Source organism: Bubalus bubalis, chromosome 20 (genome assembly GCF_019923935.1).
Source record: "Bubalus bubalis isolate 160015118507 breed Murrah chromosome 20, NDDB_SH_1, whole genome shotgun sequence".
In the NCBI taxonomy this organism is placed as follows: Eukaryota; Metazoa; Chordata; class Mammalia; order Artiodactyla; family Bovidae; genus Bubalus; species Bubalus bubalis.
This window is the reverse complement of record NC_059176.1, coordinates 63,810,857-63,835,746: the sequence shown is the minus strand read 5'-3', so window position 1 is coordinate 63,835,746 and position 24,890 is coordinate 63,810,857. Positions and strand designations below refer to the sequence as shown.

General features: G+C 43.7%; 1 protein-coding gene across 6 annotated transcripts in view; it reads left to right on the top strand.

Annotated features, from left to right (window-relative positions):
- ADAMTS17 (ADAM metallopeptidase with thrombospondin type 1 motif 17) overlaps nt 1–24,890 on the top strand; it is a 396,657-nt gene that overhangs the window by 199,494 nt on the left and 172,273 nt on the right. For 5 of the 6 annotated variants that reach the window (XM_025271613.3, XM_044933288.2, XM_025271612.3 and 2 more), the window contains exons 9-10: nt 3,479–3,619; nt 5,610–5,760. In XM_025271613.3, coding sequence (XP_025127398.3) covers nt 3,479–3,619; nt 5,610–5,760 — 292 coding nt within the window. The remainder of the gene's footprint in view (nt 1–3,478; nt 3,620–5,609; nt 5,761–24,890) is intronic. The other variant, XM_044933289.2, reaches the window with a different exon arrangement.

Below are 24,890 nucleotides of genomic sequence, written 5' to 3'. Positions count from 1 at the left end.
TTCCTCAGTTTGTGAGGCTTTTAGTTAGCATTTGAACATTTTAAACCAGATCCACCACCATCTGTATTCAAGACAAGCTCCAGAAACCCGAGAACGGCACTCCTCGCTGATCCTGCTGACTAGAACATTCCTTAGGGAAGTCCCTCTGGGGGCTGGCAGCATGAACCACGAACACAACGCCCTGTGGGCATACGGGTGTCAAGGGCACAGTCAGCTTTTCTGAGCACTTTGGTGGACAGAGTTTTGTCTCCAGAGAGACCAGGCTCTCTGGCCAGCAGAGTCTGGCATATGGGCGAAAGAACCTCTTTGATTTTACAAGCAGCTTGACCACGGGGGAAAAAGTTGGAAGTAAGTCACAAGTGAAACATTCCTCCATACGTGGCGAAGCCATCCTGCCAGGGCTTGGCTGTCCTCTGACTGTGGTTTCCCAAACAGCAAGGAGCGTCTGGGGGCCGCTCAGGAGGTCCCAGCTTGGGATGTGGGAGGGGGGTTAGGATCCCAGGTTGAGTCTCCCTGGGATTGGATTCTCCCGGGGGGCAATGACACAGTTTGACCTGCTCCACGTTCTGTGCTCACACTTTGTCCTTAATGATGGAGTTGGGAGCCACTTTTTTCATGAGACCTTGTACTTATGTAACCTCTACACCAGAGCTCCCTGGAAGCCATCGACATGTTCAGATCTACCCATTTGAAAGTCCTATCATTCATTTTATTTATAGATATCATATCAAACCCTAAATCAAATTTAAGGTGACTTAATACTTTTGCCAGAGAAGGCAATGGCACCCTGCTTCAGTACTCTTTCCTGGAAAATCCCATGGACGGAGGAGCCTGGTAGGCTGCAGTCCATGGGGTAGCTAGAGTCGGACGCAACTGAGCGACTTCACTTTCACTTTTCACTTTCATGCACTGGAGAAGGAAATGGCAACCCACTCCAGTGTTCTTGCCTGGAGAATCCCAGGGATGGGGAAGCCTGGTGGGCTGCCGTCTATGGGGTCACACAAAGTTGGACACGACTGAAGCTGCTTAGCAGCAGCAGCAGCAGTATCTTTTGCAGTCATTTCCTATCTTTCCTGAAACAAAGAGATGGATATATGAGTGTGTCTGTGTAGATAAAGGTATGAAAAGTGAAGTGAAAGTCACTCAGTCGTGTCCGACTCTTTGCGACCCCATGGACTATACAGTCCATGGAATTCTCCAGGCTAGAATACCGGCATGGGTAGTCTTTCCCTTCTCCAGGGGATCTTCCCAACCCAGGGATCGAACCCATGTCTCCCGCATTGCAGGTAGATTCTTTATCAGCTGAGCCACAGATAACAAGCAGGAAAAAAAAAGTAAAAACCTGAGTAATACCATTGAAAAATCATTCTTATTGGGCAGATGTATCTGATAATTTCTAGGCTATCTACTTAACCCTAATTGGATGGATTCCTGGCATCTAGGCAGGAAAACAGGATTGCGTCTACCCAGAGATGGTTTTTATTGTTCTGTTGAGCAGGCCGCTGCCCTAGACCAGCACAGCTACTGTGGATGTGGGTCCTCCAATTTTTTGATGTTTTCTCCTGCATCAAATAGTTAATCCACTTGATAAATATTTATAGAGTACTTGCTCTGTGTCAGTCGTGAGTGGACAGGCTGGGATGGAAAGCTGTGCTGAGGGCACCTGGTGGGGTGGAAGAGCCCATGGGAAATCCCAGGAGTGGGCATTTTTCAGGGAGAGGTTTGGCAGGAGAGACCTGGACCAAGGTGAAGGGGGTGCCAACGTGCAGGCGACACCACAGAAACCTTCCTGTCTGACAGGATAGCAGGGTAGTGGTTGGTCAGCTGAGCCATTAACCGAAAAACTGGGTCAAGAGGGGAAATGCAAAGAAATGATACTTAGGTTCTTAAACATTTGGCCCTTTTGTTTTGACTAAAGTAATGAAAACATTCATTTTGTCACCAATTTTGTGGTGGGGGCAAAAGCCTTTTCTCTGAGGGAAGCTGACTGGGCTTCCCATCACCTTCCTCACAGAAACCACAACTATAGTGTGATGAGCTTGAGTTCAGTGTCTTTTTTTTCTTTTTGTAGATTCAGCAGACCTTGAAAGACCCTTGTGAAACAGTCTAAGGGCAGATTTTTATGATTTTTTTCCTCAACTTCTACCATTGTCTTGCCGACACCCAACTTGGCAGCAGCCTAGTTTAGCTTCTAGCTAAATTGCTTTTCATGAAAACTTTACTTTTATGCTCATATTACACTGGTTAACATAACATGTAACCACATGTATTGATTGAAATAACAAGTATTACTATTATAAATAGGCTTGAGTATAAATTCAGTTCACCTTTGGTATGCACACCCTCAGCTATAGGAACGGGCCTGCTGGGTGACCAGAGGGGGCCCTGCTCACCTGGAGCAGGAGCTCGGGTGCTGGGCCCTGTTGTTCCAGGGATGGGAGCAGAGTCAGCTTTCCAGTTTCATGTGGGGCTGACCAAGGTAGCCTTTCTGTACAGGAGCACTGAGTGGTCCTGGAGTGTGCGGAGTGAGAATGCAGAGAAACTGGGGAAAGATAGTCAGAGGTGCGTGAGGAGAGCTGGGAGAAATAAGGCCGCAGAGGCACGTTTAGAACCTCTTGGCACAGTCGTCTCTGGGTCCATCTCATCTCCCAGGCTGATTTGATGGCTCATTGTGCCCCACTGTATCTTCTCTTTCTAGGCCGTTTCTGGCACTTGAGAAACCTCTCTTAAATATGTTTGAAGGAATGCACATGTGTGTGTTTCTCACGGGGCTGTTGACAAAGAGTGAGCAACCCTTATGCACGGTGAATCTCTGCCCTGGAGGTCACGGGTCAGCAGACGGTGGGCCATCTGGTCACGGGTGTTCTGTATCTCGGCTTCCCCTTACCGGCAGCCCGTTTGTGAACTGAGATCATTGTTCCGCTTACAGTTAGCCTCCCCCATCTACATCAGCATCCTATTGTCTTCCAGGTACAACTGGGTGGGGAAGGAGATAGGCATGATCTTGGTGGACCCAGGTATAGTGATGTGAATCAGAAGCCGTGAGTGTTCATTAGTTTTCATAAGCCAGAGTCTTGGCTAGCACCAGCCCTTAGCTCAGCGACTTCTCTGCAGGCAGTGAGATACTGAAGCATTACGCTGGGATATGTTAGTGTGGAAAAGCAAGTCTAACCATCAGAATTACTGTAATATTGCATTTAATATAATTGGTTCACTCATTTATTATTCATTTGTTAGGTGAATGCTGTTGGTTACATGGTCGATTAGTTTCCGCTCACTGAGTAAGTGAGTCATCCCCCTCACTCTTTCTCTTTAAGCTCTTGACTCGCGGTCTGCTCTGAGAATGGCAGGGAAGCAGGCATCTCCTGTGCTACTGTGTGTGATTAAGCTGTGATCTAGGTGGGCACAGGGTGCTGGCGTCCGGGCCAGGAGATGAGAAGCCTGTAATGAGCGCCCTCTCCCCCTCTCCCTTGGGCAGCTTGGGGATGAACCACGACGATGACCACTCCTCCTGCGCCGGCAGGTCCCACATCATGTCGGGAGAGTGGGTGAAAGGCCGGAGCCCCAGCGACCTCTCCTGGTCCTCCTGCAGTCGAGATGACCTCGAGAACTTCCTCAAGTAAGTCCTCAAATTGTTCTGTACCATCAGTACAGTAGAAAGTGCTACAATACTTCCTAAAGCACAATAGTTGCACTATCAGCCAATAGGAGCTGAAGTGAAGTAAGTGAAGTAAGAAGTGAATCTCTTACAGTTCAGCTGGAGAGACTTCCTTCCAGGTGTGCATCTGGTACGACGTTGGCCACCCTGCTGGTGATCCCAAATTTTATCAACGGAAATGTCAATGCAGTGACCATATCTTGGCAAGGTTTCATTTCACTTCTCTTCATTATTTTGACCATGAGTGGGCACCACCCTAGTGGCACCCATGGCTGCTGTAGAACTGGGTGCTTCCCCAAAGCTCAGGCTGCTTCCCTGGGTGGAAGTCCATTTCCTGGGAGGAGGGCTTGCTTACCTTCCTCACATGTGAGGCTAGGACGGGTTTATCTCATAGCCACTTTCTTTCCAGAGTGTGTCTGCCTTACTCCATTACAGATTTCAGTGGAAGAATTAGCTATCTGATGTCAGACCTTTGTCAAATAGAGTCTGTACTCAATCCCTTAGTGTCAGGACCTCAGGGCTGAACTTATAGGCTTGACAGCATACCCTGATTGCTTCACCGCTTAACTGCATCATCTGTACCCCCCACAGAGACAGAAGGGGTCAGTGAGTCTCTGCTATACACAGAGCTTTTATAGTCCTGTAACACAGTGGAGTGCTCAGTGAACTCAGGAAGGAGGATCAAAGGGATCGCTCTGGCTTCTGTCCTCATCCTGGGTCTTCTTTTATGATGTTTCCTGTAGCTGGGAAACTAAGGGCTTAAAAATGGCCTTGTTAGTTTTAATATAGTCAGCCTGTGTGTATTGCGTGCATGTAACTCTTTTCTTCAAGAATCTTGGCAAGAGGCTGGGTTTTCTTTTTCCTACCATCTGCCTTGTTTTAGGAATTGAAAAATAAAAGCATTCAAGTATTTAACTCCTAACGGAGCCACAGCCATACCACCCCCCAATTGTTTTTCAGAGCTGTCCTCAACATCTCTGGACATTTCTGTCCTGGTTGAAATCCTTAAGTCTTTCTCACAGTGTGCCTCCAGCCAGCTTTCATGGCCAGGTAGGGCGCCTGGACTAGCCAGTGTCCAGAACCTCACAGCCCCCGCCCCTAAGAAAGTCTGCAGAATTGGAAATAAGCTTGCTTTCTTGATTGTTTGCTTATTTATTTAAAAGCAAAATAACCCTAACTCCAATTTTTTCTTGATTCATTCTGAGAACATATCATAGCAATCTATTTCAAAAGCATTTTCATCCAAGAAAGCACTCAGACTCCCTAAGAAAAATACATTGCTATGTGAGTGATATGCCCGGGCCACTTCTTGTTGCCCAGCTCTCGTGGCCTCCAGAGTAAAGATCTGCCTTCAGCTATCTGGAAAAGAGCAAAAGGTGTAGTCCCCATGTCTGGTGCTTGGTCAGTTCAGTTCAGTTCAGTTGCTCAGTCGTGTCCGACTCTTTGTGACCCCATGAATCGCAGCACGCCAGGCCTCCCTGTCCATCACCAACCCCCAGAGTTCACTCAGACTCACGTCCATCAAGTTAGTGATGCCATCCAGCCATTTCATCCTCTGTCATCCCCTTCTCCTCCTGCCCCCAATCCCTCCCAGCATCAGAGTCTTTTCTAATGAGTCATCTCTTCACATGAGGTGGCCAAAGTACTGGAGTTTCAGCTTTAGCATCATTCCTTCCAAAGAAATCCCAGGGCTGATCTTCAGAATGGACTGGTTGGATCTCCTTGCAGTCCAAGGGACTCTCAAGAGTCTTCTCCAACACCACAGTTCAAAAGCATCAATTCTTCGGCGCTCAGCCTTCTTCACAGTCCAACTCTCACATCCATATGTGACCACAGGGTGCTTGGTCATCTCCCCATAAATAACTTGGAGAGCACTGCTGCTTAGTTACTGGCAGAGTAGAACAAAAACCTGGGAGGTACGTTTGCAAACCGACTATCTTGGCTGTTTCAGGTCGAAAGTCAGCACCTGTTTGCTGGTCACAGACCCCAGGAGCCGGCATGCAGTGCGCCTGCCCCACAAGCTGCCAGGCATGCACTACAGTGCCAATGAGCAGTGCCAGATCCTCTTTGGCACCAATGCCACCTTCTGCAGAAACATGGAGGTAAGCTGCCTCGGGAGGGGAGGGCTGGCTCGGGAAGGATCATCTGGCTTCTGTTGGTGGATACAGGTATTTACACTCCACATACACACACATATGTATATACATGTATATGCATACATGTGTGTATGGAGCACCCAGTGTGAGTCACACATGCATGCACACATACTCTCTCACATAGGCAGACGGGTGCAAGGGGGTGGTTCAGAGTTATGGCTAACACTAAGAGCCTAATATTTTGTTTTGTTTTCTAATATAGAGGTCTTTCTTTGTAATATTAAGACACGGTAATATTAAGACACTAGGAAGAAAGTTAATGAGTCTGTTCCTCTTGGAGGTAATGCAATGTTGCCTGATACCAAATCCTCACAGATACAGAAGACAGCTAAAAACTACTGGATATTGGAGGGTGTCATACGGAGAACATTTAGTGAATGATAACTTGATTATATGATAATAGTGTTAATAGCCCCATTAAAATGTTACCATTTTTTGAGCAGTGCCCACATGTTTTGCCCTGAAGCTTCCATTGTGCCTGATCCCAGTTTATGATTACCAGACTCCCCAGGTTACTCTCCCCAGGGTATAGATGGTAACACCAAGCCTCAGGGGTGAACTGATCATTCAGAATGGCTCGGCCAGGAAGTAAGTAGAGGAAGGATTTGCCTCAAGTCTGTTCACCCCCAGAGCACACACTTTCTGACCATGCTGCAGATAGCATGGCCCCTTCTGTGGGTGGAAGTGCGCCAAGAAGGATGTGCCGGGCCCTGGGGCAGGCAGTCTCTGTGCTGGGGTCCCAGGGGGGAGGCCAGAGCAGCCTGAGGTCCAGCCGGAAGTTGGCAGCTGGCCCAGAAAGGGGGGCAGAGCCAGAGTCGTCGTGGGGCGGGAGGACCAGCCTGGGATGACTGAGATTCAGGAGCCACGCAGCGGCAGTGGGCCTGGAGCTCAGGGCAGTATCTAATCCGAGGGAGGCAGCCTGCAGGGCTGGGCAGGTGCCCAGAGCAAGAACTTAGGATGGAAGCAACTCCAAGACAGCCCTGGACTGCGCCTTCAGAATGAGACCTCGGGCGGGATCCCGGCCGGCACAGCAGGTCATCCTGGACCCCGGGAGGCAGGCTGCTGCCTCTTGAGCATTTCCTGGCTGTGTGTGAATTGGTTCAGGAAGTCTGGGTGGAACCCGCAGGGGGGATACTGCCTGCCGTTGTTCAGGGTGCAGCAGAGGCCATGCCTCACAACCAGGCCAGCGCCTCCTACCGGCTGTTTCCTCAAAGGGCGTTTGGTATCCAAAGGGTTGTCTAGAATTTTTCTCTCCATTCCCCTGTGGAGGTGTCGGCAAGGGTCCCTTCCAGGCCCTGGTAACAGGAAGCTGCCTCCCACTTCACATCCAGCCACGGCTTGGTTGAAAGACACCTCCCTGGGAAGATGGGACCAGTCCTAGGATCTGATCAACCCCAGTGGTCTGCCACCGTGTCTGGCGCTCACCATCTGCCTTGATGTTAAGGCCTGACTGTTCAGGTACCATATGCTGGCCAAGAGGCATCCTGTTTGCCTGTCCCAACCTTCAATCCCTTGAAGTTCGTGATGGCACAGAACTCCTGGAGGGGGTAGGTTTCAGAGGGCCCTTTGATGGTGTGGTGGCAGCAGGAGAGCTGTGTGCTTGGTATCCTAGAGGAGGACTCCGAGCATTCAAGAAGGGCAGGAGTGCCTGGGCACCCAAGGGGGTGAGGAGGGAATCACCCAGCTGAGCCCGTGGGCATGCCGTGGCCACTCTGCCCACTGTGGAGTATTCCCTGCCCCACAGACCAGGCTGAACTGGCCCCACAGGTGAACAGGATTGACAGGTGGGAGCTGGACACAGGCTGCCCCGAGATATTGGCTTCTAGCAGCCAGACTTTTGCATACCAGTTGGGTCAGTAGTGATGGGAGGAAGGGTGTACAGCTCCTGGAGGCTCATGATCCCCTAGGCTAGACTCTTTCTTGCATTGTCACCTAACACCCTGACTGTACCCCACGAGGGCAGGAGCTTTGACCCCCACTTAACAGATAAGAAAACAGAGGCTGAGAGAGGCTGAGTAATAGACCAAGGTCACTCAGCCAGAGAGGGATGGGCTAGATGTGACTATTACTGCAGGAGAAAAGGCAGGCTCTGTTTATTCAAAGACAGATTCCAAAGGAGAGGAAGGTGACTTGGGATTTTATTTTCTTCGTTGGCATCTTTTTGCTTGAAGAGGACAGTGAGAGGTCAGCAAGTCACGATCAGCTTAGCTTCTCTCTTGAAGCTCGAAATATGACTACATAAAGGGAGATCTTTTTGCTTTGTAAGTTACAACGCACCTGAGCATTTATTCCTGCAGCTCACTAAGAACCACGAAATATGCTTCCCTGCTTGCCTTTTTTTCTGAGAATTTCACCAATACCAAAATAAAGTTGGCCTATTTCTCCCCCAATCCTAGCAGTGTTACTGACCAAAGTTTTTGGCCTCTTTAATCAATAGAAATTGATCAGAAGCCAGATAAGAAATTCAGGCAAGGCTTCACTGGGGCCCCTGCTGCAACAGGGGGAGCAAGTAACAGGTCCCCACGCTTGCTCGCTTCCTGAGGGTTCCTTATCTGGAGCGAGCAGTGTGCTCAGGGGTTGGGCTGGAGGGGTTGTTCAGCTGATTTGCCCACCCCTTAGGTGGTGCACCTTAGGGTGCAGGGGGATGTGCAGTGCCCTGATTTTGTTCTCGTCACCCTGTGTTTGCTCCTGGCTCTTCAGAAGTGGCAGTTGAGTTTTTTGGGGGGTTTTTCTTTAACAGTTCTCTATCTTGCTGACCAATATGCTCCAACTGCACATATACATGGTTATTTTTAGTCCCTTATACTTTTTGCATTTTGTTGCTCGAGGAGACATTTGTCCAGGTGCAGGCCCTGCAGCAGAGGCTCCCAGGTGCCAGGCCCTACTGTCTCAGCAGGATCGACTCCTCAGGGGCGTGGAGCTGCGTCCGCGAGCTCAGCCGGCTGATCGTCCTGCTTACAAGGCTGGCGTGACTCTACCAGTTAGGAAGCAGTAACTTCTCACGCTGGAGGAGAGGTCATACTAATGCCAGAGATGTGCTGGCGGAGGAGACAGACAGTTGCCTGCTGGGACCCAGGCGTTGGGTAATGCTGCCCCCAGCTGGGGCACCACCCTGTGGGATTCTCCGGCTCACTTGATGGGCGTTTTGCTCGTTTGTGCACTTGTAGGTCTGTTTCAGTTGATGTTCAGTGTGACAGGCACACATGTTGAATTGTTCCTTTCTTCCTGCAGAACTGACTCTGTGCTGGGGTGAGTCCCTCCCCTTCCTCCTGATCCTAGTCCCCTTGTTATCTCCCTTTCACCTACTCTGTTCCAGTTCTTCTTGCCTACCTGTTCTCCCTCAAACCCAAAAGGCCTGCTCCTAGCGGAGACGAACTGTGCTTCCTGCTGTTTCCTCTACCTGGATGCTCTTCTCCCAGTTGTCCACGTGACTGAGCCCCTCATTTTGAGTTCGTTTGTTTGTTCAGATGTACCCTTCTCAGGGAAGCCTACCACCCTATATAAAATTGCCATCTGGTAACTCTCCCTGTCACGTTTGCAGTAGCCAGATCTCCTGATCCCCTAAGGGAAAACCCTGCTCTCATAAACTTATCTTTTCACATGCTGTATAATTTGCTTGTTTACACGACTATTGTTTTTTTAAATATTGATTTGTTTAGCTGCACCCGGCCTTAGCTATGCCATGTGGTGGAATGTTCTGCAGTTGTGGTGTGCGGGTTCCGTAAGTCTGATGCACAGACATAGTTGCTCTGTGGCATGTGGGATCTTCGTTCCTCGACAGGGGATTCAGCCTGTGTCCCCTGCATTGCAGGGCGGATTCTTAACCACTGGACCACCAAGGATGTCCCCATGACTATTGTTTGCTATTGTTTTGATAATTGCCCTCTTCAAGCTTTTAAATCCTTCCCGGACAAGAATCTTACTTTTCCACACTATTATTTTCCAACTGCCTTGGTCAGTACCCGGAACATAGTAAGTGTTCAACAAGTATATGTTGTTCTGAGGTCCATTCATGACCCTAACAGTAAATTTAAATTCTTATGTTAACCCAACCACTGATGAAACTGTGGACAAGCTCACAGGTGAGGAAGAAACCCTTACAGGCCTCCTCATATAATGATTTGGCTCTCTAAGCCCGAGTCCACATTTATCCATCTAGTTCCCCAACATACATGATAGACTCTGCCAAATGTCTTGCAGGGGTTTATACAGACCTTTCCTGTGGCTTCCTCCCAGGACAGTATAAATCTGGTAGTGAGGGACTGCAGCCTGCTTCTTAGTGGCCATCTCTCTTTGTGCATTAATGAAAACCATTGTTAAAATCTGAGATGCCTGGTGAGTTAATACATGTAAGATGCTGAGAACTGGGTCTATCACAAAGTAAGCACCCAATCGTTTGAGCTGATACATATGTTGCTGTTACCTTTCTGGATAACCCTGGTTCCTATCTTGGGTGTGTAGAGGGTGGAGCACAGAACTAATCTATCTGTGTACATCTCCAGGATCAGCACTTCTCTATATTGAATTCCTCAGGGCCATGCAAATTTAAGCATTATGTAAAACTCCAGAGACATTCAGCACCAACCAGCAAGGTCTTATGATCCAAAGCCAAATCGATCTTTATAACCATTATTATTCTTAAATGCCCTTGAGGATTGAAATGAATATCATGTAATGAAATGATCATGGTCCCAGAATTTCCTTTAAATTTATCATCCTGACATCTGCCTTTGGTGAAGATGGAGTATCAGGGACCAGATTTATCTCCTCGCCTGAAACAACTAAGAAATCAGACAACATATATGAAACAATGATTTTCAAGACAATGGCCATCAAGCAAGGAAGGACCATGATCCTTGGGAGATACGAAGCAAATGATATTGTCCTGGCTTACTGCCTGGGCAGTCTCCAGGCTGTGGCACAGCGGGGGTTGGGCTGTGAAGAAGCAGCAGGCTTCATGAGTTGAAGAAACAGAGCCAGGAGTCCTAGGAGGCTGGGGCAGCTAGGATTCACAGAGCAGAGTATCATAGACGAAACAGCGTTACAAAGAGAGAACCTCGGAGATCTGCCAGGATCTGCACGAATCTTCAGCTTAGTGCTGAGAAACACATGTGTGTGAGAAACTACCCAAGGCCAAGAAAAGAGCCATCTGAAAGCATTAGCGGGAACAAGCTCCAAGGCGCACAGGGGCATCAGGCAGAGGGCACAGAAGGGTGCTGTATCAGCAGCGTGGCAAAACTAACCCCACGCTAAACGCTGACCTGCTCCTACCCAATAAACCTTTAAAGCAAAATCTGAAAGGATCAAGCTGTTTCCAAGTAACTTAGCCAAGTCCCAGAACAAAGCTCAGAAGCATTTATGGAAATACAAAAGCAACACTCAGTAAAATAAAATTCACAGTGTCTAGCATCAAATAAAAAATCACCAGGCCTTCAAAGGAGAAGGAAAATACATCCACAACGAGTAGAAAAATCCATCAAAACTGACCTAGAAATGACAGAGATGATAGAATTAGTAGAGAAACATATTAAAACAATAATTATAACCATATTCCAGGTTCATGAATGTAGCACAAAGAAAGATTGAACATGTTAAGTAGAGATATGGAAGATATGGAAAAGATCCTACTGGGACTTCTAGAAATGAAAACTATAATATTTAAGTTGAAAGATACCCTGCTTAAGATTTCTAGCAAATGAAAATTGTAAAAGAGATGACTGCTAAAGACAAAACATTTGAAACTACCCAAAGTGAAACACAAAGAGAAAAAAGACTGAAAACGAAAAGAACTGTGGGACTCCTGGTGGCCTAAGAAATATGCAATTGATGTTCTGAAGGAGGTGAGACAGGATTAAAATCATATTTGAAGAAATAATAGAAGGAGGACCTTCAAGACGGCGGAGGAGTAAGGCAGGGCAAACTCCTTCTCCCCCACAAATATATCAAAAAACACCTGCATGTAGAAGAACTCCCACAGAATATCCTCTGAACACTGGCAGAGGACTCCAGACTTCCAGAAAGGCAAACCAATCTCATGGGGTGAGGTAGGGCACAAGATAGAGACTAAAACGGAGACAAAGGATTTGGGGGTGGGGTCCTGTGCCCCAGGGGAAGGAAGTCCTGAAGAAGGGGAGGTTTCCACATACTAGGAAACCCCCTCACAGGCAGGGTCGGGGGGAGCTTTGGGACTGCTGAGGGAAGGACAGTGCATCAAGACAGGTGCTCCAAAGGCAAAACGGAGAAAATTCACCACAGGGGTCGCACCGAATGGCACTTCCCACCTGGGAACTGGCTCAAGCGCTCACTTCTGCCCACAGTAACTGGGAGCTAAGTGTGGAGGCCCAGGCTTCGGGGGTCAGGCCTCAGGGAGAGGGCCCAGGCCGACTGCCAGGGAGGTGCTCTAGGGGGTGGCGCAGCACAGCAGAGGCAGACCAGGGAAACTGCGTCCACCACAGAAACAAAGGATTGTTCCCACGGGAAGGCTTCAGCACTGCACTTAGATTCTGAGCCGTCACAGAACGAGGGACCCTGCCTAGGCAGATGCCAGAGAAGGGCGAGCCGGCTGTGGTCTGTGGTCCCAGAGGCAAATAGGCAGGCGCAGTGCCAGGGGCTGAAGGCAAGGGACCTCTATGACCTCAGTCCCAGAGATCGCAATGACCACCAAGCTGTGAGCAGCTGCGAGTTGCCCCCAATGTCTTGCTGGGAGCCTGAGTGGCTTGGCTCTGCCAAGGGCCTGACAAATCGGGACCAACTTCCTTGGGGAAGCGTATGCCCCCTCCTCAGACTGGGGAGACACCCTGCGCAGCCCCGCCACAGTGAGCACTACCAACACACTCCTCTCCCCAGCACGACTGAGCAGCTGAGCCCGAACAAGCAGCTACTTTCACCTGCTCGTGTCTGGGCGTGAACGGACATGGAATAGAGACTTGAAAGCAAAGGAGGGCCCCAAACTAAAGCAGAACATCAGGGGCTGCATGAGCAAAGGAAAGAAAGGGAAACCATCCCAGAATTTACATCTGCAGCGATTTGGATTCCCGCATTTAGCCTGAGACTGTTCTTTAGGGACAGCTATAGACTTTGAGAGTAAGTACAAACTGGTCCAAGACAAGACCCGAGTCTCAGCAGACCCCACATTGCCCAAAACCCATCCACAGATCTTCCTAGAGGACTTTTGAGTAGGCAAATCAACTGGACCAGGAAAACAGAGAAGTTACTTGGACATTCCTCTCACTGCTGCTAAATCACTTCAGTCGTGTCCGACTCTGTGCAATCCCAGAGACGACAGCCCACCAGGCTCCCCCGTCCCTGGGATTCTCCAGGCAAGAACACTAGAGTGGGTTGCCATTTCCTTCTCCAATGCATGAAACTGAAAAGTGAAAGTGAAGTCGCTCAGTCATGTCCGACCCTCAGTGACCCCATGGACTGCAGCCTACCAGGCTCCTCCGTCCATGGGATTTTCCAGGCAAGAGTACTGTAGTGGGGTGCCATTGCCTTCTCCACTACCACTGTCTATATATACCCTCCCCCGTTTTTCCCCCTTTATATTTTATCTTCTCAAACTGTCCTGATGTGGTTCTTTATTACTCCTTCAATTTTTAAAAAATTTATTTATTTTTTAATTGAAGGATAATTGCTTTACAGAATTTTGTTGTTTTCTGTCAAACCTCAACATGAATCAGCCATAGGTACGCATATATCCCCTCCCTTTTGAACTTCCCTCCCTCCCCATCCCACTCCTCTAGGTTGGTACAGAGCCCCTGTTTGAGTTTCCTGAGACATGCAACAAATTCCCATTGGCTATCTATTTTACATATGGTAATGTAAGTTTCCATGTTACTTTCTCCATACATCTCACCCTCTCCCCTCCCCCTTCCCCCTGTGTCCATAAGTCTGTTCTCTATGTCTGTTTCTCCATTGCTGCCCTGTAAATAAATTCTTCAGTACCATTTTTCTAGATTCCGTATATGTGCATTAGAATATGATATTTATCTTTCTCTTTCTGACTCACTTCACTCTGTACAGTAGGCTTTAGGTTCATCCACCTCATCAGAACCGACTCAAATGCATTCCTTTTTACAGATGAATAATATTCCATTGTGTATATATACCACAACTTCTTTATCCATTCATCTGTCAATGGACATCTAGGTAGCTTCCATGTTCTAGTTATTGTAAATAGTGTTTCAGTGAACAATGGGATACATGTGTCTTTTTCAGTTTTTCTTTCCTCAGGGTATATGCTTAGGAGTGGGATTGCTGGATTATATGGTGGTTTTATTCCTGGTTATTTAAGGAATCTCCATACTGTCTTCCATAGTGGCTGTATCAATTTACATTCCCACCAACAGTGCAAGAGCGTTCTGTTTTCTCCACACCCTCTCCAGCATTTATTGTTTGTAGACTTTCTGATGATGGTGATTCTGACTGGTGTGAGGTGACACCTCATTGTAGTTTTGATTTGCATTTCTCTAATAATGAGTGATGTTGAGCATCTTTTCATGTGTTTGTTAGCCATCTGTATGTCTTCTTTGGAGAAATGTCTGTTTAGGTCTTTTGCCCACTTTTTGATTGGGTTGTTTGTTTTTCTGGTATTGAGTTGTATGAGCTGCTTGTATATTTTGGAAATTAATCCTTTGTTGTTTCATTTGCTATTATTTTCTCCCATTCTGAGGGTTGTCTTTTCACCTTGCTTATAGTTTCCTTTGCTGTGCAAAAGCTTTTAAGTTTAATCAGGTCCCACTTGTTTACTTTTGTTTTTATTTCCATTACTCTAGGAGGTGGGTCATAGAGCATGTTGCTTTGATTTATGTCATCGAGTGTTCTGCCTATGTTTTCCCCTAAGAATTTTATAGTTTCTGGTCTTACATTTAGGTCTTTAATCCATTTTGAGTTTATTTTTGTGTATGGTGTTAGGAAGTGTTCTAATTTCATTCTTCTACAAGTAGCTGTCTAGTTTTCCCAGCAACATTTATTGAAGAGGCTGTCTTTGCCCCATTATATATTCTTATCTCCTTTGTCAAGAATAAGGTACCCATAGGTTCATGGGTTTATTCTGGGCTTTCTATTTTGTTCCATTGGTCTATATTTCTGTTTTTGTGCCAGTACCATACTGTCTTGATGACTGTAGCTTTAAAGTATAATCTGAAGTCAGGAAGCTTGATTCCTCCAGCTGAATTCTTCTTTCTCAAGACTGCTTTGGCAATTTGGAGTCTTTTGTGTTTCCGTATGAATTGTGAAATTTTTTGTTCTAGTTCTGTGAAAAATGCCACTGGTAATTTAATAGGGATCACATTGAATCTGTAGATTGCATTTGGTAGTATAGTCATTTTCACAATATTGATTCTTCCTACCCAGGAACATGGGATATCTCTCCATCTGTTTCTGTCATCTTTGATTTCTTTTATCAGTGTCTTATAATTTTCTGTGTACAGTTCTTTGGTCTCCTTAGGTAAGTTTATTCCTAGATATTTTATTCTTTTTGTTGCAATGGTGAATGGGATTGATTCCTTAATTTCTCTTTCTGGTTTTTCATCGTTAGGATATATAAATGTAAGTGATTTCTGTGTATTGATTTTATATCATGTGACTGCTAAATTCACTGATTAGCTCTAGTAATTTTCTGATAGTAACTTTAAAGTTTTCTATGTACAGTATCACATCATCTACAAACAGTGAGAGCTTTACATCTACTTTCTGATCTGGATTACTTTTATTTATTTTTCTTCTCTGATTGCTGTAGCTAGGACTTACAAAACTGTGATGAATAATAGTGGTGAAAGTGGACACCCTTGTCTTTTTCATGATCTTTGGGGGAATGCTTTTAGTTTTTCACCATTGAGAATAATGTTTGCTGTAGGCTTATCATATATGGCTTTTACTATATTGAGGTAGATTCCTTCTATGCCCATTTTTTGAAGAGTTTTAATCATAAATGGGTGCTGAATTTTGTCAAAGGCTTTTCCTGCATCATTGAGATTATCATATGGTTTTTATCTTTCAATTTGTTAATGTAGTGTATCACATTGATTGATTTGCATATATTGAAGAATCCTTGTGTTCCTGGGATAAACCCAACTTGATCATGGTGTATGAGCTTTTTAATGTGTTGTTGAATTCTGTTTGCTAAAATTTTGTTGAGGATTTTTGCATCTATGTTCATCAGTGATATTGGCCTGTAGTTTTCTTTTTTTGTGTTGTCTTTGTCTGGTTTTGGCATCGGGGTGATGGTGGCTTCACAGAATGAGTTTGGAAGTGTTCCTTCCTCTACAATTTTTTTAAAGATTTTAGAAGGATAGGCATTAGCTCTTCTCTGAATGTTTGATAGAATTCTCCTGTGAAGCCATCTGGTCCTGGACTTTTGTTTTGGGGAGATTTTTTGATCACAGCTTCAATTTCAGTGCTTGTAATTGGGTTGTTCATAATTTCTACTTCTTCCTGGTTCAGTCTTGGAAAAATGAACTTTTCTAAGAATCTGCCCATTTCTTCCAGGTTATCCATTTTATTGCCATATAGTTGTTCATAATAGTCTCTTATAGTCCTTTGTATTTCTGCATTGTCTGTTGTAACCTCTCCTTTTTCATTTCTAATTTTGTTGATTTGATTCTTTTCTCTTTTTTTCATGATGAATCTGGCTAAATGTTTGTCAATTTTGTTTATCTTCTCAAAGAACCAGCTTTTAGTTTTATTAATCTTTACTATTGTTTCTTTCATTTCTTTTTCACTGATTTCTGCTCTGATCCTTATGATATCTTTCCTTCTCCTAATTTTGGGGGATTTTTTTTGTTCTTCTTTTTCCAGTTAAATTAGGTGTTAAGTTGTCTATTCGATATTTTCTTGTTTCTTGAGGTAGGATTGTATTGCTGTAAACTTCTCTCTTAGAACTGCTTTTGCTTCATCCCATAGATTTTAAGTTATGTTCTCATTGTCATTTGTTTCTATAAACTTTTTTATTTCCCCTTTGATTTTTTCAGGAACCTGTTGGTTATTTAGAAATGTATTGTTTAATCTCCATATATTTGTGTTTTTTACAGTTTTTTTTTTCTTGTAATTGATATCTAGTCTCATAGTGTTGTGGTTGGAAAAGATGCTTGATACGGTTTCAATTTTCTCACATTTTTTGAGGTTTGATTTGTGACCCAAGATGTGGTCTATCCTGGAGAATGTTCGATGTGCACTTGAGAAGAAGGTGTATTCTTCTGCATTTGGATGGAATGTCCTGAAGATATCAGCGAGATCCATCTCATCAAATGTATCATTTAAGGCTTGTGTTTCCTTATTAATTTCATTTTCATGATCTGTCAATTGGTGTGAGTGGAGTATTAAAGTCTCCTACTATTATTGTGATACTGTCAATTTCTCCTTTTATGTCTGTTAGTGTTTGTCTTATGTATTGAGGTGCCCCTATGTTGGATGCATAGATATTTTCAATTGTTATGTCTTCCTGTTGGATTGATCCATTGATCTTTATTTAGTGTCCTTCCTTATCTCTTTTAATATTCTTTATTTTCAGGCCTATTTTGTCTGATATGAGGATTGCTGCTCCAGCTTTCTTTTGCTTCCCATTTACGTGATATATGTTTTTCCATCCTCTCACTTTCAATCTATATGTTTCGTTAGGTCTGAAGTGGGTTTCTTGTAGACAGCATATATATGGGTCTTGTTTTGTATTCATTCAGCCAACTGTGTCTTTTGGTTGGAGCATTTAATCCATTTACATTTAAAGTAATTATTGATACCTATGTTCCTATTGCCATTTTCTTAATTGTTTGGGGTTTGATTTTGTAGATCATTTTCTTCTCTTGTATTTCTTGACTATATAAGTCCCTTTAATATTTGTTGTAAAGCTGGTTTGATGGTATTGAATTCTCTTAACTTTTGCTTGTCTGCAAAGCTTTTGATTTCTCCATCAATTTTGAATGACATCCTTGCTGGGTAATCTTGGTTTTAGGTTTTTCCCGTTCAGTACTTTAAATATATCCTGCCATTCCTTTCTGGCCTGCAGAGTTTCTGCTGAAAGGTCAGCTGTTAAATGTATAGGGTTTCCCTTGTGTGTTACTTGTTGTTTCTCCCTTGCTGCTTTTAATATTCTTTCTTTGTGTTTAATCTTTGTTAGTCTGATTAGTATGTGTCTTGGCATGTTTCTCCTTGGGTTTATCCTGTATGGGACTCTTTGTACCTCTTGGACTTGATTGACTATTTCCTTTTCCACATTGGGGAAATTTTCAAGTATAATCTCTTCAAAATTTTTCTCATACCTTTTATTTTTCTATTCTCCTGGGACTCCTATAATTTGAATGTTGGTGTGTTTAATATTGTCCATAGGTCTCTGAGACTATCTTCAATTCATTCTTTTCCTTCAATTATTATTTTTTATAGCACTTTTTCTTCTTTTTCTCTGAAAAAAGCCTTATTTTTAAAACAAATTCCATGTTTTTGATTTTTGTTTTAGATGTTTTGTTTGATTTTTTATTTTTGAGAGTTTAACTTTTTCCATGTTTTTAATTTGCTTTTGGTTTTGTGTCTTTGAGAGTCTATTAATTTTTAGCATCCATTTCCATTTAGAGGTTTTATTATTGGCTTGATTCTTGTCTTCTCTTTTGACTCTTTATCTTTTATTCTTTTTCTCCTTTCCCCCTCTTTCCTTCTCTATATAAGTGTATGACTCTCTTGGAATGAATTTTGGCTGTTGAGAGGTGAAAGTGTTAGTCACTCAGTCATGTCTGACTCGTTGTGAACCCATGGACTGCAGCCCACCAGACTGCATGGAATTCATGGAATCCTATTCATGAAATTCTCCAGGCAAGAATACTGGAGTGGGATGTCATGCTCTTCTCCAGGGGATCTTCCTGACTCAGGGATCGAACCCAGGTCTCCCACAATGCAGGCAAACTCTTTACTGTCTGAGCCACTAGGAAAGTTCACTATTATGAGAGGTATTTCACCATTATGTCTTTTATGCTGTATCACCTGTGAAATCTTGATGCTATAGTAAGGTGTCATACCTGAAGCCCACAGGTAGGAGACTCCACGCTAGGACTTTGGACCACAAGAGAGCATTAGAGACCCCATAGAACATTAATAGACAAACGCCCTCACAATGGCCTCCATTTCAACACTAAGACCAAGCCCCACCCAAAAGCCAGCAAGCTCTGGTTCCAAGTGCCCCACACAAACCCTTCAATAAAACAGGAGCACAACCCTGCACATTAGCAGACAGGCTGCCCAAAGCCATACTAAACCCATAGACATCCCCAAACACACCAGAGGACACAATACTGCCTTTAAGAGAGACAAGATCTAGCTCCATCCACCAGAACACAGGCACGGGTCCCCCACAGCAGGAAACTTTCACAAGGCATTGGTTCAGCCCCACCCAGGGGAAGCACACTCCACAATTAAGAGGAACTACAACCTTCCAAACTGCAGAAAGGAGACCCCAAGCACAGTAAGTTAAACACAATGAAAAGACAGAGAAACATCCAGCTAATGAAGGAACATGGTTAAAACTCCTAAGACTAAACAAATGAGGAAGTAGACAATCTTCCTGAAAAGGAATTCAGAGTAATGATAGTAAAGATGGTCCAAAATCTTGAAAATAAAATGGAGGCATGGATAAATAGACTAGAGGCACAGATTGAGAAGATGCAAGAAATATTTAACAAGGACCTTGAATAAAGAATAGACCATCAACAATGAACAGTGCAATAATTGAGTTTAAAAATATACTGCAGGGAACCAACAGTAGAGCAACTGAGGCAGAAAAATGGATAAGTGAGATGGAAGATAGAATGGTGGAAATAACTGAAACAGAGCAAAGTAAAGAGAAAAAGAATAAAAGTGATGAGGACAGTCTCAGAGACTGTTTAACAGACAGCATTAAACATAACAACATTAGAATCATAGGAGTCCCAGAAGAAGAAGACAAAAGGAAAGGCCATGGGAAAATATTTAGGGAGATTATAGTTGGAAGTTTTCAACTTCCCTAAAATGAGAAGGGAGATAGCCACCCAACCTCACAAAGCCCAGACAGCCACATACAACATAAATCCAAGGAGAAACATGCCAAGACAGATATTAATCAAACTAACAAAAATTAAACACAAAGAACAAATATTAAAAGCACCAAGGGAAAAGCAACAAATAACATACAAGCAGGTCCCCATAAGGCTAACGGCTGATCTTTCAACAGAAGCTCTACAGGCCAGAAGGAAATGGCAGGACATACTTAAAATGATGAAAGGGAAAAACCTACAACCAAGATTACTCTCCTTAGCAAACATCTCATTCAAAATTGATGGAGAAACCGAGTTTTACAAATAAGTAAAAGTTAAGAAAATTTAGCACCACCAAACCAGCTTTACAACAGATGTTAAAGGGACTTCTGTAGGCTGGAAACACAAAAAGAAGAGGCCTACAAAAAGAGTCCCCAAACAATGAAGTAAATGGTAACAGGATACCAGTAATTACCTTAAATGTAAATTGGCTAAACCCTCCAACCAGAAGACACAGATTGGCTGAATGGATACAAAAACAAGACCCCTATGTATGCTGTCCAAGAGAAAACCCACCTCAGACCTAGGAATGCTTACAAACTGAAAGCGAGGGGCTAGAAAAAGATATTCCATGTAAATGGAAATCAAATGAAAGCAGGAGTAGCAATACTCATATCAGATTAAAGAGACTTTAAAGACCATTACAAGAGACAAAGAAGGACACTACATAATGATCAAGGGATCAATCCAAGAAGATATAACAATTACATATACACCCAGCATAGGAGCACCTCAATACATAAGGCAAATGCTAACATCTATTAAAGGGAAAATCAACAGTAAAACAGTAGTAATGGGAGTCTTTAATATCCCACCCACACCAACGGACAGATCATTCAGGTAGAAAATAAGGAAAAACAGGCTTTAAATGATACATTGGACCAGTTAGACCTAATTGATATCTACAGGGCATTTCATCCAAAAACAATAGATTTCACTTTTTTCTTAAGTGCACATGGAACATTCTTCAGGATAGATCACATTTTTGGATCACAGATGAAGTCTTTTCAAGACTTTTCAATTACCCCTACCATAGTTTGGCATGAATGGGTCAAACTACAGGGAGGGAACACAGCCAGGCAGAAAGTTGGATTAAAGATTTACCGAGCATGGCCCCACCCACCAGAGCAACCAGTTTCCCCACAGCCAGTCCCTCCCATCAGGAAGCTTCCACAAACCTCTTAACTTCATCCATCAGAGAGCAGACGGAATGAAAGCTACAATCACAGGAAACTAACCAAACTGATCATATGGATCACAGCCTTATGTAACTCAATGAAACTATGAGCCATGCCAAGACAGACGGGTCATGATGGAGAGTTCTGACAAAACATGGTCCACTGGAGAAGGGAATGAAAAACCACATCAGCATTCTTGCCTTGAGAACCCCATGAACAGTATGAAAAGGCAAAAAGATATGACACTTAAAGATGAACTCCCCACGTTGGTGTTGGTGTTGGTGGTGGTGATGGTTTACTCACTAAGTCGTGTCCGACTCTTGCAACCCCGTGGACGGTAGCCTGCCAGCCTCCTCTGTCCATGGGGATTCTCTAGGCAAAAATACTGGAGTGGGTTGCCAGTTCCTTCTCCGGGGAATCTTCCTGACTCAGGAATTGAACCCAGGTCTCCTGCATTGCAGGCAGATATTGGAGAAGAGCAGAGAAACAGCTCCAGATGGAATGAAGAGGCTGAGCCAAAGCAGAAAGCACGCCCAGTTATGGATGTGTCTGGTGGGGAAAGTAAAGTCTGGTACTGTAAAGAACAGTATTGCATAGAAACCTGGAATTTTAGGTCCATGAATTAAGGTAAATTGTAAGTGGTCAAACAGGAGGTGGCAAGAGTGAACATTGACATTTTAGGAATCGTGAACTTGAATGAGCAAATTTAATTCAGATGACCATTATATCTACTACTGTGGGCAAGAATTCCTTAGAAGAAATGTAGTAGCCCTCATAGTCAACAAGAGTCCAAAATGCTTGGGTGTACTTGGGTGCAGTCTCTAAACAACACAGTGATTTCTGTTCATTTCTAAGGGAAGCTATTCAATATAATAGTAATCCAAGTCTATGCCCCAACCACTAATGCTGAAGAAGCTGAAGTTGAACAGTTTTATGAAGACCTACAAGACCATCTAGAACTAACACCAAAAGAAAGATGTCCTTTTCATCATAGGGGACTAGAATGCACAAGTAAGAAGTCAAGAGATACCTGGAGTTAACAGGCAACTTTGACCTTGGAGTACACAATGAAGCAGGGCAAAGGCTTGCAGAGCTTTGCCAAGAGAACGCACTGGTCATAGCAAAACCCTCTTCCAATAACACAAGAGATGACTCTACACTGGACATCACCAGATGGTCAATACCAAAATCAGATTGATTATATTCTTTGCAGCCAAAGATGGAGAAGCTCTACACAGTCAGCAAAAACAAGACCGGGAGCCTACTGTGGCTCAGATCATGAACTCCTTATTGCAAAATTTAGATGTAAGTTGAAGAATGTAGGGAAAACCATTAGGCCATCCAGGTATGACTTAAATCTAATGCCTTACAATTATACAGTATAAGTGACAAATAGATTCAAGAGATTAGATCTGATAGAGAGCCAGAAGAACTATTCATGGAGGTTTGTAACATTGTACAGGAGGTGGTGATCAAAACCATCCCCAAGAAAAAGAAATGCAAAAAGGCAAAATGACTGATTGAGGAGGTCTTCTGGGCTCCAAAATCACTACAGATGGTGACTGCAGCCATGAAATTAAAAGACGCTTACTCCTTGGAAGGAAAGTTATGACCAACCTAGATAGCATATTGAAAAGCAGAGACATTACTTTGCCAACAAAGGTTCGTCTAGTCAAGGCTATGGTTTTTCCTGTGGTCATGTATGGATGTGAGAGTTGGACTGTGAAGAAGGCTGAGCGCCGAAGAATTGATGGTTTTGAAATGTGGTGCTGGAGAAGACTCTTGAGAGTCCCTTGGACTGCAAGGAGATCCAACCAGTCCATTCTGAAGGAGATCAGCCCTGGGATTTCTTTGGAAGGAATGATGCTAAAGCTGAAACTCCAGTACTTTGGCCACTTCATGCAAAGAGTTGACTCATTGGAAAAGATTCTGATGCTGGGAGGGATTGGGGGCAGGAGGAGAAGGGGACGACAGAGGATGAGATGGCTGGATGGCATCACTGACTCGATGGACGTGAGTCTGAGTGAACTCCGGGAGTTGGTGATGGACAGGGAGGCCTGGCGTGCTGCGATTCATGGGGTCGCAAAGAGTCGGACATGACTGAGTGACTGATCTGATCTAAAAGTAGCTGAGAAAAGAAGAGAAGCAAAAGGCAAAGGAAAAAAGGAAAGACACACACATCTGAATGCAGAATTTCAAAGAATAGCAAAGAGAAATAAGAAGGCCTTACTAAGTGATCAGTGCAAAGAAATAGAGGAAAACAATAGAATGGAAAAGATTGTGATTCATGGGGTCGCAAAGAGTCGGACACGACTGAGCGACTGAACTGAACTGATCTGAACTGAGAGATCCCTTCAAGAAAATCAGAGATACCAAGGGAACATTTCATGCAAAAAAGAGCACAATAAAGGTCAGAAAAAATAGGGACCTAACAGAAGCATAAGGTTTTAAGAAGAGGTGGCAAGAAGACACAGAAAAAGTATACAAAAAAGATCTTAATGACTCAGATAACCATGATGGTGTGGTCACTCACCTAGAGCTAGACATCCTGGAGTGCAAAGTCAAGTGGGCCTTAGGAAGCATCACTACAAACAAATCAAGCCTTGGTATATTTTAAAAATTGAAATCATTTCAAGCATCTTCTCTGACCACAACATTGTAAGACTAGATACCAATTGCAGGAAAAAAAAAAAAACTATATAAAAACAAACACATATGTGTGGGGCTTCCCAAGTGGTGCTAGTGGTAAAGAATTCTCCTGCCAGTGCAGGAAATGCAAAAGATTCAGGTTCAGTCCCTCTGTCGGGAAGATCCCCTGGAGAATGAAATGGCAACTCACTCCAGTACTCTTGCCTGGGTAATCCCGTGGACATTGGAGCCTGGTGGGCTACAGTCTGTGGGGTCACAGAGTCAGACACAACTGAGTGACTGAGCATGCATGGAGGCTAAAAAACACTTCTGAATAACCTACATATCACTGAAGAAATCAAAAGGAAAATCAAAATTTGCCTAGAAACAAATGACAATGAAAACATGATAACTCAAAACATATGGGATACAGTAAAAGCAATGCTAAAAGGAAATTTATAGCAATATAAGCCTACCTCAAGAAACAAAAGAGACACCAAATAAAAAAATCTAACCTTATATCAAAAGCAACTAGAAAAAGAATTAAAAAAAAAAACCAAAATTAGTAAAAGGAAAGAAATCATAAATATCAGAGTATAAATAAATGAAAAAGAAATGGAGATAATAGCAGAGATTAATAGAATTGTTTCTTTGAGAAAATAAATTTTACAAACTATTAGATAGACTCATCAAGAAAAAAAGGAAGAAAACTCAAATCAATAAAACTAGAAATGAGAAAGTAGAAGTTACAACAGACAACACAGAAATACAAAGGATCATAGGAGATTACTGTGAACAACCATATGCCAATAAAATGGACAGCCTAGAAGTAATGCACATATTCTTACAAAATTTAACTTTCCAAAAGTGAACCAGGAAGAGAGAAAATATGAACAGAGCAATCATAAACGTGGAAATCTCCCAACAAACAAAAGCCCAGGGGCAGATGACTTCACAGATGAATTATACCAGAAATTTAGAGAAAAGCTAACAACTATCCTGCTCAAATTCTTCCAGAAAATTGCAGAGGAAGGAAAACTGCCAGCTCTTTCTATGAGGCCACCATCACCCTGATACCAAAACCAGATAACAATGCAACACAAAAAAAAGATTACAGGCCAGTGTCACTGATGAACATAGATTTAAAAATCCCAAACAAAATTTAGCAAACAAAATCCAACAACACATTAGAAAGATCATGAATCAAGTGGGCTTTATA